This window comes from Crocodylus siamensis, chromosome 1, assembly GCF_052110815.1.
Source record: "Crocodylus siamensis isolate JL-2025a chromosome 1, ASM5211081v1, whole genome shotgun sequence".
Lineage (NCBI taxonomy): Eukaryota > Metazoa > Chordata > Crocodylia > Crocodylidae > Crocodylus > Crocodylus siamensis.
Genome location: NC_143395.1, coordinates 249,762,173 through 249,775,457, shown reverse-complemented (window position 1 = coordinate 249,775,457; position 13,285 = coordinate 249,762,173). Strand labels below are relative to the sequence as shown.

The following is a 13,285-nucleotide window of genomic DNA, read 5'->3' as shown; positions in this document are numbered from 1 at the left end:
TTTCAGCCCATGCTAATTAGCCCATGCAGGCTCCACACAGACATTACACTGTGGCTGGTACAGGAGGTACCCAGAGCAGTACTGTATATTTAAGTATGCACTACAACTTTATTGTGTAGACTGGTCTTAGATGTGGATGTAGGTTAAACTGTAGCTGAATAGCAGCTTTAAGAACACCAGTGGTATAAACTGCCTTTTTATTTGCCTTTCCAAATATATGTACCTTTAAAATGCTTGACCTAAGCTTTTTGAGACATGGCGATTTATTACCCTGTAAGTTTCAGTCTCTAGCATCTCTGGTATCTTGGTTGCAATCTCTAGAGGTGCTTCAGTAGCAGTAGCAATAGCAACAAATAATTGCTGCATTTGAGTTAAAAGAATACTATAAATTACAGACTTACCTGAGTATCCTTTCAGCCGTCCATGAAGTTACCATAACAAGAGAGACTAAATAATTTACGTTACTTTTTGGCAATAACATGCCATTTCATTTAGAAGAGTAGTAAAAGACTGCAACGATTTTAAAAGTTTCTGAGAAGGTGAATGTCCTTGAGTTAATCCTGGTAAATCAACTCATTCTTAACCCTTAGCAAAAATAAATGTAAACTGCAACACTTCATTAAAGTAAAAGTATCTTTACTATTAATATACAAATGGTGAAGAGTGACAAATAATTGATATACTTTAAGCCATACTTTCAATGTCTTTCATAAATACAAAACTTCAGCATTTGCAGTATTACTTTTTTTTTTTTTTTTACAGTTTAGATATATATATATACACAGCATTTCATAGGGACATAAGGTTTTGAAACAATAAACAAACTAGCTCCAGTAGTAGCTAACTCATCAATATTTAATTCAGGTGGTGTATACTGTAAGTGGGCCGTTGACAACGTTTGGAATAACAAAAACAATGCATGGTATGCTTTAGCTTATACACATAGCATACAAAATACATACCGAGTGCTCATTGTGGCAGGAAAGCAATTTTTTAAATCTTGTCTAAATAGTTTATATATTCTTAGCAAGAACTCAATACCATTAGCAATGACATCATTTTCCTGAAAGGTTCAATTATTTCAGTGTTGTCTTACTGGTGACTATACGTTCTGAAGGTTTGTTTTCCCTTTCCTCCGTTCTCCGTTACATTTTTTCTTTTAAATGTATCTTAATTATATGGCGGGATTAAAGGGTCTATCTGAACTAATACTTTCCCTGTTTCTAGTAGTCCAAGTTCAAGATATTTCTGATCCCAAGAGCCTTCTCCAGAGACCACTTTTGGTTTAGCAGCTCCACTTTTTCTCTGATTCCATCACAACTGGCTTACTCAGTGGCTGCTCCCTCCTCAAGCTCATGCCTTTTCACCTCCTCTCTCTCTCTCATTTATTTATTATTTATTTTTTGGCTTCTCTCATTTTTTTCAGCTTTCTTGCACTGCATCTACCCATCCTGCTAGGCTCCAAATTCCACCTGTGATTTAAGATCTGCCAATACCAATTTGGCAGTACATTTCTCTGGGCTAGAAAAGGCCAACATTCAAGTCTGAAAGTCAAATAGCATAGGGCTCACAATGCCTTATGAGAAGAAAAATGCAAAGGTAAATGACGATCTTTAAGGGCTAGATCAGAAAATGGAACTATGGCAAAACCTCCCATTTAGATCAGGTCCTCATAGACCCAGGTCTAAATTGTTCATTTATGTGTGCAATGGAATACTAATTTCACACATACATGATGCCTTTTTCTAAAAGCAGCAGCATTTTGGTTGGGGGGTTCCTTAAATAACATTATGATCTGAAAAATATCTCCCTTTCAAGGTTTGTTTAAATAAACAAAACCATAAATATTTGATTAAACACAGTTGTTTTCCATTGAAGCAGTTATCCTCAGGAAACCAAACTGAGTTTAAAAATAATGGAAGACAACAACTTTTTCCTTTCTGTAAAGATAAGTTTGAAAATATGCTAAGGCTGGGGTAGAACTGGGATATAATATTGTAGTAATCAAGAAATTCTAACAGAGAAATTCTTCCCGATGCATTAAGTTAGCACTAGGCTGATCTGCTGTGTATGCCTCATTTGTGCACTAACGCCTGATACACTAAGACTGCATATAGGAAAAAGTGTCCACAGAAGTCAGTGGATAAATTTTAGTCATGCAGATGTTTGTCATTAACTTCAATTAAATCAAAATTTCACCCAGTAACTTTCTGTGAAGAAACAAACATATATAGATATAGTTGCAGGTTAGGAAATTAATGGGCTTGTGCCAGCCTTCTGCTTAGAAGTGAGCCGTATGCAATACTAACAGCATATACTTTAAATAACTTATTTCCTGTGATAACTATAACGGAGATTATGGCATCATGAACAATTCTGAAGCAAACATTCACAGCTGTTTTATTCCAAAGCTAAAATGCTAGAAAGAGGTTCCAGATTTCTCTCTAAAAATGTTAACTTTTTAAAGAGAATGGGAGGACTAATAGGCCTGAATATTACTGTGGAGAATCACTAGATGAATCTTAATGCCATTAGTCAAAGTGCATAAAACCAGTGCTATAGCCTCCCCTACCAGAATCCTGAACAGAACCTTTCTATACCCACAGTAAAGAATACCCTCAGTAAATGAAAACAAAATTGCTAACTCTCAAAACTCTTCATTAGGTTTTGATTTTTAAAGTGAATAGACAGTATGACCTTTCTGTTTACCTTAGATAAGTTTTATGTTTTTTGAGCAGGAAAGTATATCATTGTAAAAAAACTTCAGACCTTTTTAAACAGGATTTGTAAACAAATTATTGGAAGAGATTTCTCTTTAATAAAGCAGAGTGGCATGCTATCCAAAGGCACAAATACATCTTAATTATGTGATCTAAGAAACACAAAATATGACATGATTATAATACTACAGTTCAATGATTGGCACTTAAATAAATAAGGAGTTGATCAATGTAATTACCATCATTAAAAAGAAAGCCACTTTTTTGGATAAATATCAAGCAAAGGCTGAAGACATTAAATGGAATTTACTATACCATGAACTGTTGTCAAACAGCATTTGTCCATGACTATCACTGCGTGCTACAGTTGCACATACCTACGACGAAGACAGAAAATAGTCCCTGTTCTTGCAAGCTGTCCTATGTAAGTGCAGTCTTCTGTCTAAGCAGATTCCCACCAAGGTGAAATTAAAGATTCACCCACACAAAAAAGCTTACAAAACTGGGTCCTAAATAAATTAAGCTTTGTCACATCAGGCATTAGCATCAGTGGAATAGTAAATATTTCTTCCTTGACAAAAAAATAAAACTGAAAAAAAGCCCTACCCTCCACAATATATTTTAGAACAACTTGAAAAAAGTTAATTGCAAATAATTTTTTAAAAAATATTTGTAAATCAAAATGCATTTTCTAATAAAAAAGTAAGCTGTTTTTGCTGTTTTGTTCCTTATCTTTTGTTGAATAGAGATTGTCTTTGCCATATTTCATGTAACCTATCAAGAAATGACAAAAAAATCCAGTGACTTCTTACCCCGCACAAATTGTAGTAGTGTAACCATTTAGATTACTTTTACAAATAGTTATATTCAGTCAACTCTTCTGACATTTCATACTAACACTTAAAATTACTTTCAGACAGTAAAAGTGACATTTATACAGATATCCGATATTTTCAGTCTAGAATAAGAAAGGAAAATAAAGAAGTGATGTTATTCCTGTTCTACACGTATCTTACAATTTACTACAAGCTGTCCCTCATTCGGAAACATTTGCAAATGTTGACATTTTGGAGTTTTCTGTCATAATGTAAAAAGCTGTTGTAGTCTTGTCTTTCTCTTACATGGCTTGGAGCAAGAGATATTCTACTAATCTGAAAATCAGAGAGTGCACTTAGAATAGTCTACCAGTAATTTAGCTTCCTATAATTCTCCGAACATCACATTGTATCACTAGCAAGAGATTCAGCTGCAGGAAGAACATAAACACTTTTGGGAAAATCTCTTGATATGTAAAAACCAGTGTACTAGGTAATACTTCTGCTCCCACTAACATACTAAGTAGTCACATATATTTCTCAGTGTATTTTTGCTTTTAATAAGTTGCGCAAGCAAAAAGATAATAAACATGCTGTATAGACAATTTTCAAATCTGTTCCTATTTGGGTTCATCCCCTAATTTAAGAACACATTCAAGGAAAAATCATTTCTCTGGATAAGGGACAGGGAAGTGTTTCTTGACTTTGCTGCCTGAGAAGTTATTTTCTAATTCCAGATGAAGATAATAACCCTTGGAAACTAACTGGGCTGTGCAAAGCTTCAGTCGCTGATTCGATTCAGTGGAGATATGGCTCGATTTGGTGACTGAATCTCTGAATCTGAATCAAATCAGGAGACCATTTAATCTCTCCGAATTGAATCAAAGAGATTCAGAAAGATTCAACAATTCAGACATAGACACAACTTTAAATGTTTTTTTTCTACATACCTCAAGGTACCAGGCAGCTTGTGAATGCTGAGATGGTGGGGTGGATGGAGCGTCCCACAGGAACACGGGGCATGCCCAGCGTGCTCGGGAGCAGACTCAGAAGTGGACCAGAAGCACTTCCGGTTTACTTCCATGTCCACCAGGAAGCACACGGGGGGCCCCCCTGCACCTCTCTGGCTCAGCAGCTGGTGTCCTCCTGGGTCTGGGGGGGCACCTGGGGTCCCCCCATGGGTGATTGCCAAGCCGGGTGGGTGCAGGGTGCGGGGGGGAGAACTGCGTGCTCAGCAGCAGTCCGAGAAGTGGACCGGAAGTACTTCAGGTTCACTTCCAGGTTCACTGCCGAGCATACAGGGCACCTCCTCCCCCATGCTCCTGGTAGATGTTCCACTAGCCCCACCATCATAGCATTCACTAGACATGCCTGGTACCTTGAGGTATGTAGACACAACATTTAAAGCTGTGTCTATGGCCGAATCTCTGATTCTCTGAATCAGCATCAAATCTTCAGATAAGGATTCAGCCAAATCTAATTGGGACAGTAATCCAAATCAATGAATCGAATCACTGTCCCCGATTCGGGATAAATATGAATTCGAACTGAATATGGCCCATTTCACCGCTAAAAACACCTATAACCTGATTTAGGTTCTACCATCCTTGCTCACTAGGTAAGGTACTTTAATGTGAAAACAGTCCCCTTGGTTTCAAACAGCATTATTTGGATAGTGAGCTTTGAGTACAATATGAGTAAAAGTGGCAAAATCTGGCCTTCTCATGGTAGGAATTTCTGGGGATTGAAGAATTACTTACTCAGTGATCCTAGTAAAAATATTGTTTGGGGAGGTGACAGAGTGAAGTTCAGAACTCAACTTTTGAATCCTGTGGGTTTTTTTCCCTTGAATTTTGACAACGGGAGACACTCCAGTGACATATATGCCTTTTATGTGAAATGTGGTTCTGTGTATTATTGGCTAGAGGCAAATCCCATCACTTTAATGACTGACTTTAATTTTTGACTTCTTAGGTCCAGGAGGGAACAAAAGACAAAGTTAGTAGACAGCTGTCTAATAATACTGTGCAAATGCCTGCTCAGTTCCTGGAAGCAAGCTGGAGACCTCTAAAATAGAACCTCTTCAGCTTTCCCTTATCCAGGGGCAGCAGTTTAGCATTTCAAGAGGCAACTTATCTTTCAGAGGCTTCATAGTCCACTGCTACATCTCCCACCCCAATTTTATCTCCTCATTTCTAGTTTTGTAGACAAGCTTAGCTTACGATCCTAGTCCTACTTTTTTTTGTCTCTGACTGCTTGACTCTTTGTGGCTTCTTCCCTGACTGACTGACAACTAGGAAGGATTTTAAAGGGACAATCTTACAAAATTGTTGGGGTTTTCTGGAGCTAGCTTAATTTCATAAAGTGTTTAAGGACAAGAAGCTAAGGACCTTGAATTTCAACATACTTGCAGCAGTGTCTGTAAACAACCAGTAATTGGACCGGTGGGAAAGGGAAGCAGTCATTTTCCTCATTTCCCTTAAATTTTTAGCTTTGCTGCACAGAAGTCATCCCCTTTCTATAACTACAAAGTATCAGTTAAAAGGTACATGATGGTCTCTGGGAGACTGGATCAACTAAATACTATTACTGAGTCAAATTCAGAGCTTGAGGTAAATTTATGAGGCTGTGAATCTATTCAGCAGACTTACGTACTCTGAGTTCAGCTGGGTAACATTTGTGGGTTGCTCAACAACTCATGCCTAAATATTATATTTTTGGGGTCTTTTGTAGAATATATTTGTTGCTTTCAAAATGCAGGCTTGAGCAGTATGGAAGGTGATGGATATTCTGTGCCAGAGGCTCTGAAAAGTTATTTCTCCTATTTTTAATGCTGGAAAAATAATGAATTGTAGACAGGGATTATTTTTTCACCTAAAAATGGATTATTGGAACACCATAGGTACAGTTACTAGAATAAGTGAAAACAATTGTTTTGGAGAATGTTTAATAAAAATATTTGCCTGAAAATTTAATCATTTAAAATGTTCTTAGCCATTTAGTCAAAGTCTTTCCTTTTCTCCTTTCCTGTTGTGTTTTCCAGGACAAATGGGTGTAAAATTATAAAGCAGAAACTGTTATTTAAATAAGTGCAACTGTTTTATAACATACATGCTGAGTTGGAGTGAACAACTTATTTGTTATATTGAAATGCAGAGAATCATTCCCTGACTAAATGGCTAGAATGAAAATTAAAAAAAAAAATATATATATATGTATAAATACATTGAGGCAACTAATTTGAGCTTGTGTTTATTTGAAGGTTTCATCTGAAACCAAAAGCTATTATCATAAATTAGTTTTCTTTTCACACAAAACAAGTTTCCACATTTCAGTTCACACATGATCTTCCAAACATTAATACAGAATATCTGAAGCACTGAAAATTCCTGTGGCCTTTCAGCATCAAAATCACATAGCTAGGATGAGGCCAACATTTTTTAATGCAAGGTATTTAGTAATTTTGGTTGTTAATCTGTACATCATGTTTATTAAAATTTACTGTGCTAAAGAACCCATGTGAAACTGCAGGCTTGTCACCATATAGTAGTCAGTCATTCTATTTCTTTTCAATTTATAAAAACAGCTGAAGTGACTGCCCAGTCTTTGCCAATTCTGTGGTCTCAAATTTCATACTGATATTTTTTTTTCTTTCAAAAGCAACCTAAACTATACAAATGGAAACAAACACAGCAAGAGTACATGACACTTTCTTTCGTGTATTTAGCTTGCACCAAAGGTTGTGGAGTAATTTGATATATTGTCTGGCAGGGAGTTTTTTAAAGTCTTTTTTATAAATAGATCACTTTTGCAATATAATAAATTACGTTTCTCATTCTGTAGGTTTTATCAAATTGATACCATGGGACTGGCATCAGTCAGGACTACATATACTAAAACCATTAACAAAACCAAATAAAAAGGTACTGTAGACAGAAGTATTTTGATCATATGTACACATGTACTAACTATTCCAAGCTTAAGTTGTCCAAGACGTTAAGGTCAGCCATAAAGTTTTGGTCACAGGGTTACTCCAATCCATATGCTTTTCAGACAGCTGTAGTTATCTTATTATGCTTTGCTATCATCTTCTTTTGACTGGATGATGTCATTCATAACTTTGATTTCTATAGTTTCTGGATTTAAAGCTTCTTTCCCATTTTCTTCCTTTAGTGGCAGTTTCCTGTGAGAAAAATCACAACATTATTTACTAAAAATAACACCTATTACCCTTCAGAAGCATGTGAGTATTTTTAGGCAATGTAGATGGTGACTATCTCATATAAAGCCTCTAAGGAATAAAGCATGGCTTTGCCATGAATCTCAGGAAAGTGAGATTCATGGCACAGCTACAAAGTCCCAAGAGCAGACTAAGAGACCATTATCTATCCTTTTTTACCTACTCAGTTAGATGCATAGGAGGAAAAGGAGCTCTGGGGAGTCAGTTCTCTCTAGTGCACTGCAGTAGAAGGAGCTAGGGCAGATGAAGATGTTCCCCATTATTTCTCTATGTGGTGGTGTGCGAAAAGCCACAATCTAGCCTTACACTGTCACTGGATGATCCATACAAAGGATCATTAATCCGAGAAAAGTTTCAAAATTTCATTCTTAAATTAGTCTCTCTTGATGTATATTGAAGTCAATGGCAGTTTTGCACCGCTATAACAAGGTCAGGATTTCACCCCAGGTGAGTAGAGGAGACAGTTTAAAAAAAAGTTACCAAGCCTTTAAGTAAATAAACATTTCTACAAAAAGTAGAAGAAAACACCAAAGAACCAGACTAAGGACCAGTTCAGTGGAGGGCTTAAGTAGAGCCTTAGCTGGACCTCTAGGGCACCTATACACATGACAGACCTCTGCTCTGACGTGTGCTAATAAGCATGTGTCAGAGCAGACTTGATTAATCGAGTCTGCTGCAAGTTTGCTAGTGTGCGCTAATTAGCGTGCTCCAGCAGCCTGCACATCATGTTTATTCAGCATCCCTGCCACCATATTGAAGCACAGGATGCTGAATACACTGCGGGTGGTTTAATTAGAGTGCTTCTCAGAGCTACTCCAATTAAAGCACCCTCCACCCTGGAGAATGTGTATAGATGTCCTTAGACACTCTTAAAGTGAAGTACATGATTAAGGCTTTGCTGAAGAGGGATAGACCTAGTTCAAGTACTTTGCTGAATCACTTCCTAAAGTTAAATATGATTTAGAAGAATTTATTCTAGCCTTATGGGTCTGATCTTGTGCATTAAAATATATTTCATATTTGAGAGAGAGAGAATGGGAATAGAAATTTCTGAATAATTATTAGTATTCAGTCAAGCCAACTTGTACATTTCAGCTCATTTTAATAAGCAGACTATGTTGTGGGATGACTGGATGACTGACTCCTCAAACTTCCAGACAGATGATATATTATTCTGTTCTTCCAATGTTGAAAACTTTTCTTATCTGAAAACTCTGCATGTGAACCTTGACCATGAGATTTTCAAAAATCCTCAGAACTGACTTAGTGATCCCTTGGGGTCTTTTAGTCCCTGATTTTAATGAAAAAAACCCAGTTAGACCACTGTTGATCACTTTTGAAATTTCTATCTCAAATTTACAGAAAAGAGATTACAATACTCTCATGTGAAATGCCTAGTTAAATGTCAGATGCTTTTACCACCAGTTTCTTGCTGTAAAAAAATGTGTATAGCTTACCCAACATACTATTACAACATTTGCCAGGCATAACTGTGGTTAATCTATTTTTTTTATTTCAGGGTATTTTTACTTGGAGAACACTAGACATCTGATTTTCTTTTTATCCATGACAACTCTTAAATTTCTCAGTAAACTATCTTTTTGATTGCTTTGATATCCTAAAGAGCAAGGCACTATTCAAAACCTATCTGACGCATCCCTTAGGAAAGGTTTGCAATCACATTATTTAATATCAATAAATAAAACAATACCCAACTCACTACTCTTTTGATATTGGTGCTTGATGAAATAAGCAAGGAAAATTGCTATTTATCAAAAGATAAAGCAATGAAAACAAATGATCTTTGAGAAAAAAAAACAAAGGAAGGCAGGCTTGCTCCGAGATTATCATTCATCTGGCCCAGGGGGACTCTCTGGCAATGACCTCTGGCTAGTTTAAGTTCACTTTCTTCCACAAGTTGATGAAATGGAGAATCCAGCTCACAGAATGGAAGATGGTAATGACATCAGAAAATGAATTAAAATAAGATGACAGGTAAGGGCAAGAGTACTGTGGCTTTTAAAATATATATTTTTAATTGTAAATTGAAAACCAGTGCCAAAGGCCTCAGTATTAAAAGATCTTAAACATGTGCTAAAAAATGTCTTCTGTAATCATGATTTGTAACTTTGGAGTTGAAAATCTAAAGTAATTGGGCAGAAACCAGTACAGAGAAATACATAGACATTCTTGTGACTTAGAAGTAAATGGACTGATCGTATTCTGTGATACTAAACAGAAGACCATTTAGGATATGGAGCAGAGTGTACCAGAAATAGTTTATTTTTGTTCCAAATGAGAAGACTTGCTTGATTCTCATTAATGTAGGACAATCAGCACACATGCTTCCTTAAATTTAAGTCAATGTGTAATGAGAATGGCTTTCATTACAAAGAAAAAAAAAGGAAATCAAAACTTGAGAGGTGATGAGTTTTCCATTTTAAAGACTCTCTCTTTAATATCAAAGTCTTAAGCTTGTGGTTTAGGGTTGATATTCACTGAAATAAAAAAGAAAAACGTCTATATGGATGTTTCATTAAAAAAGATTTAACATGACATGGTTTACACTGAACTTTATTTTGAAATGTGTAAAAGTCCGCAATTGCTTTGGAGTTTGCCTGCTTCTCTTAAATCACTTTTGAACTCTAATGCCAGATTTAATCTTTTTTTCGTTTTGTATTCACTGCACACTATATTTACAGTTTTTGCTTGGCTGTATTTTGAGATACCTTCATAGTTGGCAGGGTCGGAAGGGACCTGAGCAGATCATCAAGTCCGACACCCTGCCATTCACAGGAAAGAATGCTGGAGTCAAATGACCCTGGCAAGGTGATTATCTAGTCTCCTTTTGAAGACCCCCAGGGAGCGAGCACCACTTCCCTTGGAAGTTGGTTCCAGATCCTAGCCACCCTGATTGTGAAGTAGCACCTCCTGATATCTAGCCTGAACCTACTCTCAATCAAATTGTGGCTGTTATTCCTAGTTACTCCTGGTAGTGCTCGGGGAAACAGGGTCTCTCCCGTTCCCCACTGGACCCCCCTGGTAAGTTTATAGATGGCCACCAGCTCCCATCTAGGCCTTCTCTTGTGGAGGCTGAACAGCTTCAGGTCCTGTAGCCTCTCCTTGTAGGGCCTGCCCTGCTATTCCCTAACTATGCGAGTGGCCCTCCTCTGGACCCTTTCAATGTTGTCCACATCCCTCCTGAAGTGCGGTGCCCAGAACTGGACACAGTACTCCAGCTGTGCCCTGACCAGTGCCGCATAGAGGGGGAGGATCACATCCTTGGACCTGCTTGAGATGCATCTGTGGAAGCGTGACAAGGTATAGTTAGCCTTGCTGACTGCGTCCTCACATTGGCGGCCCATGTTCATCTTGGAATCAATAATGACACCAAGATCCTTTTCTGCATCTGTACTGATGAGAAGGGAGTTCCCCAGCCTGTAGGTATGGTGCTAATTCTTTCTCCCTAAGTGCAGTACCTTGCATTTGTCAGTACTGAATTCCATCCTATTCTCATCTGCCCACCCCTGTAACCTGTCCAGATCTAGTTGTAGCCTGTCCCCCCTTCTATCATGCCCAGAAGTATTTGTCAGTCATGGGAATCGTTAACTACTTAGAGACGTGCATCCTTTTGTGATGGCAAAAGGAATAATGTGGACCCCTTTAAAAACTGTTGATTTGCTTTGGGTAAGTAAATCTTCCCTCCAGGTATGGGAACTCAAATTACTGCAAGGTAAGCTAGAGTATGACATTAGGGTGATTAGCAACTCTACTTGCTATCTTTATATGCATATCTATTCCTGGATAAACCTAAGATTGTTGCATTTGCTGTTTTATTGAACAGAAAAATAAACTTTGGTTTTAACAAACTAACTAGAGGTGTGAAATTGATTCTTCATGTAAGTTAAACCTTTTTACAATTATTTTTCCTCTACATAACCACAATACTTCTGTGTAGAGGCAAAGTATTATGAAATCTTACCCATTACTACTACAAGATTTGGAATTTCCGTGCATCATACACCTTTATCAGCTGCTCTAACATATTTGCTGAAACAACTGGCACCCGTGTTTCAACCTTTCTTTGTCTATGTGAGATAGTAAAAATTAAGAAAAACCTTCCATTTTCTTGTCTTTATCTTATCTTTATGCCCTATATTCAGCTCAGTGTGCTGATTTCATTATTGCTTCCATTCCTATGTTTGTATGAAGGTTTTTTAAAAATGGAAATCCAGCACTTTGCCAGTGATCAAAGTCCTTCCATGCTGCCTTTGCACTCTGTTTCTGGTGTCACTTTGCCCTTTCATCATAGTCTCTTCTTTGTTCTGAATTGCTTCACTGACTGCTGACACCATATTTCATGAGCCATGTACTAGATGATTCAGATAAGAGGATTCTGTGTTCCAGAAAAATTAAGCTGGGTCTTCTTTATGGGAGCCATCTTATGGAGAAGCATGCAGCTTTCTAGCCATGTCAAAATGACTGGCTTTCTGATGACCCTCTCCAGTAAGCTGTACTTCTCCATTCAAGATCCCTGAAGTTTGCCACAGCTCTATGACACTCTCTCTTGACTTCAAACTATAAGATAAGGTTAGAAGACAAGTGTCTGATCAAAGAATGCTACAGCAGTCATTGCATTTAAGCAATGCTACACCTGCAGTAGGCTACAGCCAAAGCAGCCTATTGAGGGTCACAGCACTTAGAAGAGTATAGGGCATCCTTGAGGCAGGCTATCATTTGGTTCAGAAACCAAACCAGGTCCAAAGATTGGAGATGGACATTAAAAGTGGTTTTCGTCTTCGTCTAATATAGTTCTCTGTGCAATAGTTTGTATCCTGTGGCTGTGTCTGCACGAGCATAGATGTTTGTTTCCCTGGAGACAAGTTGTGTTGCTGCTACTTGTCCCTGGGGAACTCCTGTGCCACGTGCCTTCTGGTGTGTGGCAGGTTACCCCAGCTTGGTTAGGGGAGGCTGGGTCCAGCACTAAGCTGACCCCAACAGCCTTACCTTGGGTCCTGGGGGCCTCCTGGGGCTACAGTAGTGGTGATCCTCTCTCTCCGAGCCTGGCCAGCAGCTGGAGTGTGGCTCCAGCCAGCCAAGCTCTGATTTTGGGTGGCACTTGCTACCCCAAAGTGTACCACTCCTCTTTTTTTTTTGTGCCATTTTTTTTGACCCCAGGATCTCCTCAAACTTTGAGCATAGATAAGACCTGAACATGTGGTATGTATGTGCACGGTGCCACATACCACTCAACCACGCTTGTCTGGACGTGGCCTGTAGGTTTGTCCATGCTGTTTGTTATTGTCAGTTGCAATCGTTTAAACATCTTTATAGTGCTACAGTAACACTGAATGATTAGAGTAGTATCACAGTTACATATGCCCTAACAGTGTTACTGAATTACATTAAACACTTGTTCAGGTCTTTGTGCTGGCAATTTTGCATTCAACAATATTGTTTCACAAATGTACTGGTGAAAGAAAACAGTTTTCAGCTGGCTATGGGCTTTT

General features: G+C 38.0%; 1 protein-coding gene across 1 annotated transcript in view; it reads right to left on the bottom strand.

Moving 5' to 3' along the window:
- Nucleotides 1-674: 674 nt before the first annotated feature.
- NCAM2 (neural cell adhesion molecule 2) overlaps nt 675-13,285 on the bottom strand; it is a 535,968-nt gene continuing 523,357 nt past the window's right edge. Inside the window, exon 18 of the mRNA XM_090060216.1 lies at nt 675-7,718. Coding sequence (XP_089916342.1) covers nt 7,607-7,718 — 112 coding nt within the window. The 3' untranslated portion in view covers nt 675-7,606. The remainder of the gene's footprint in view (nt 7,719-13,285) is intronic.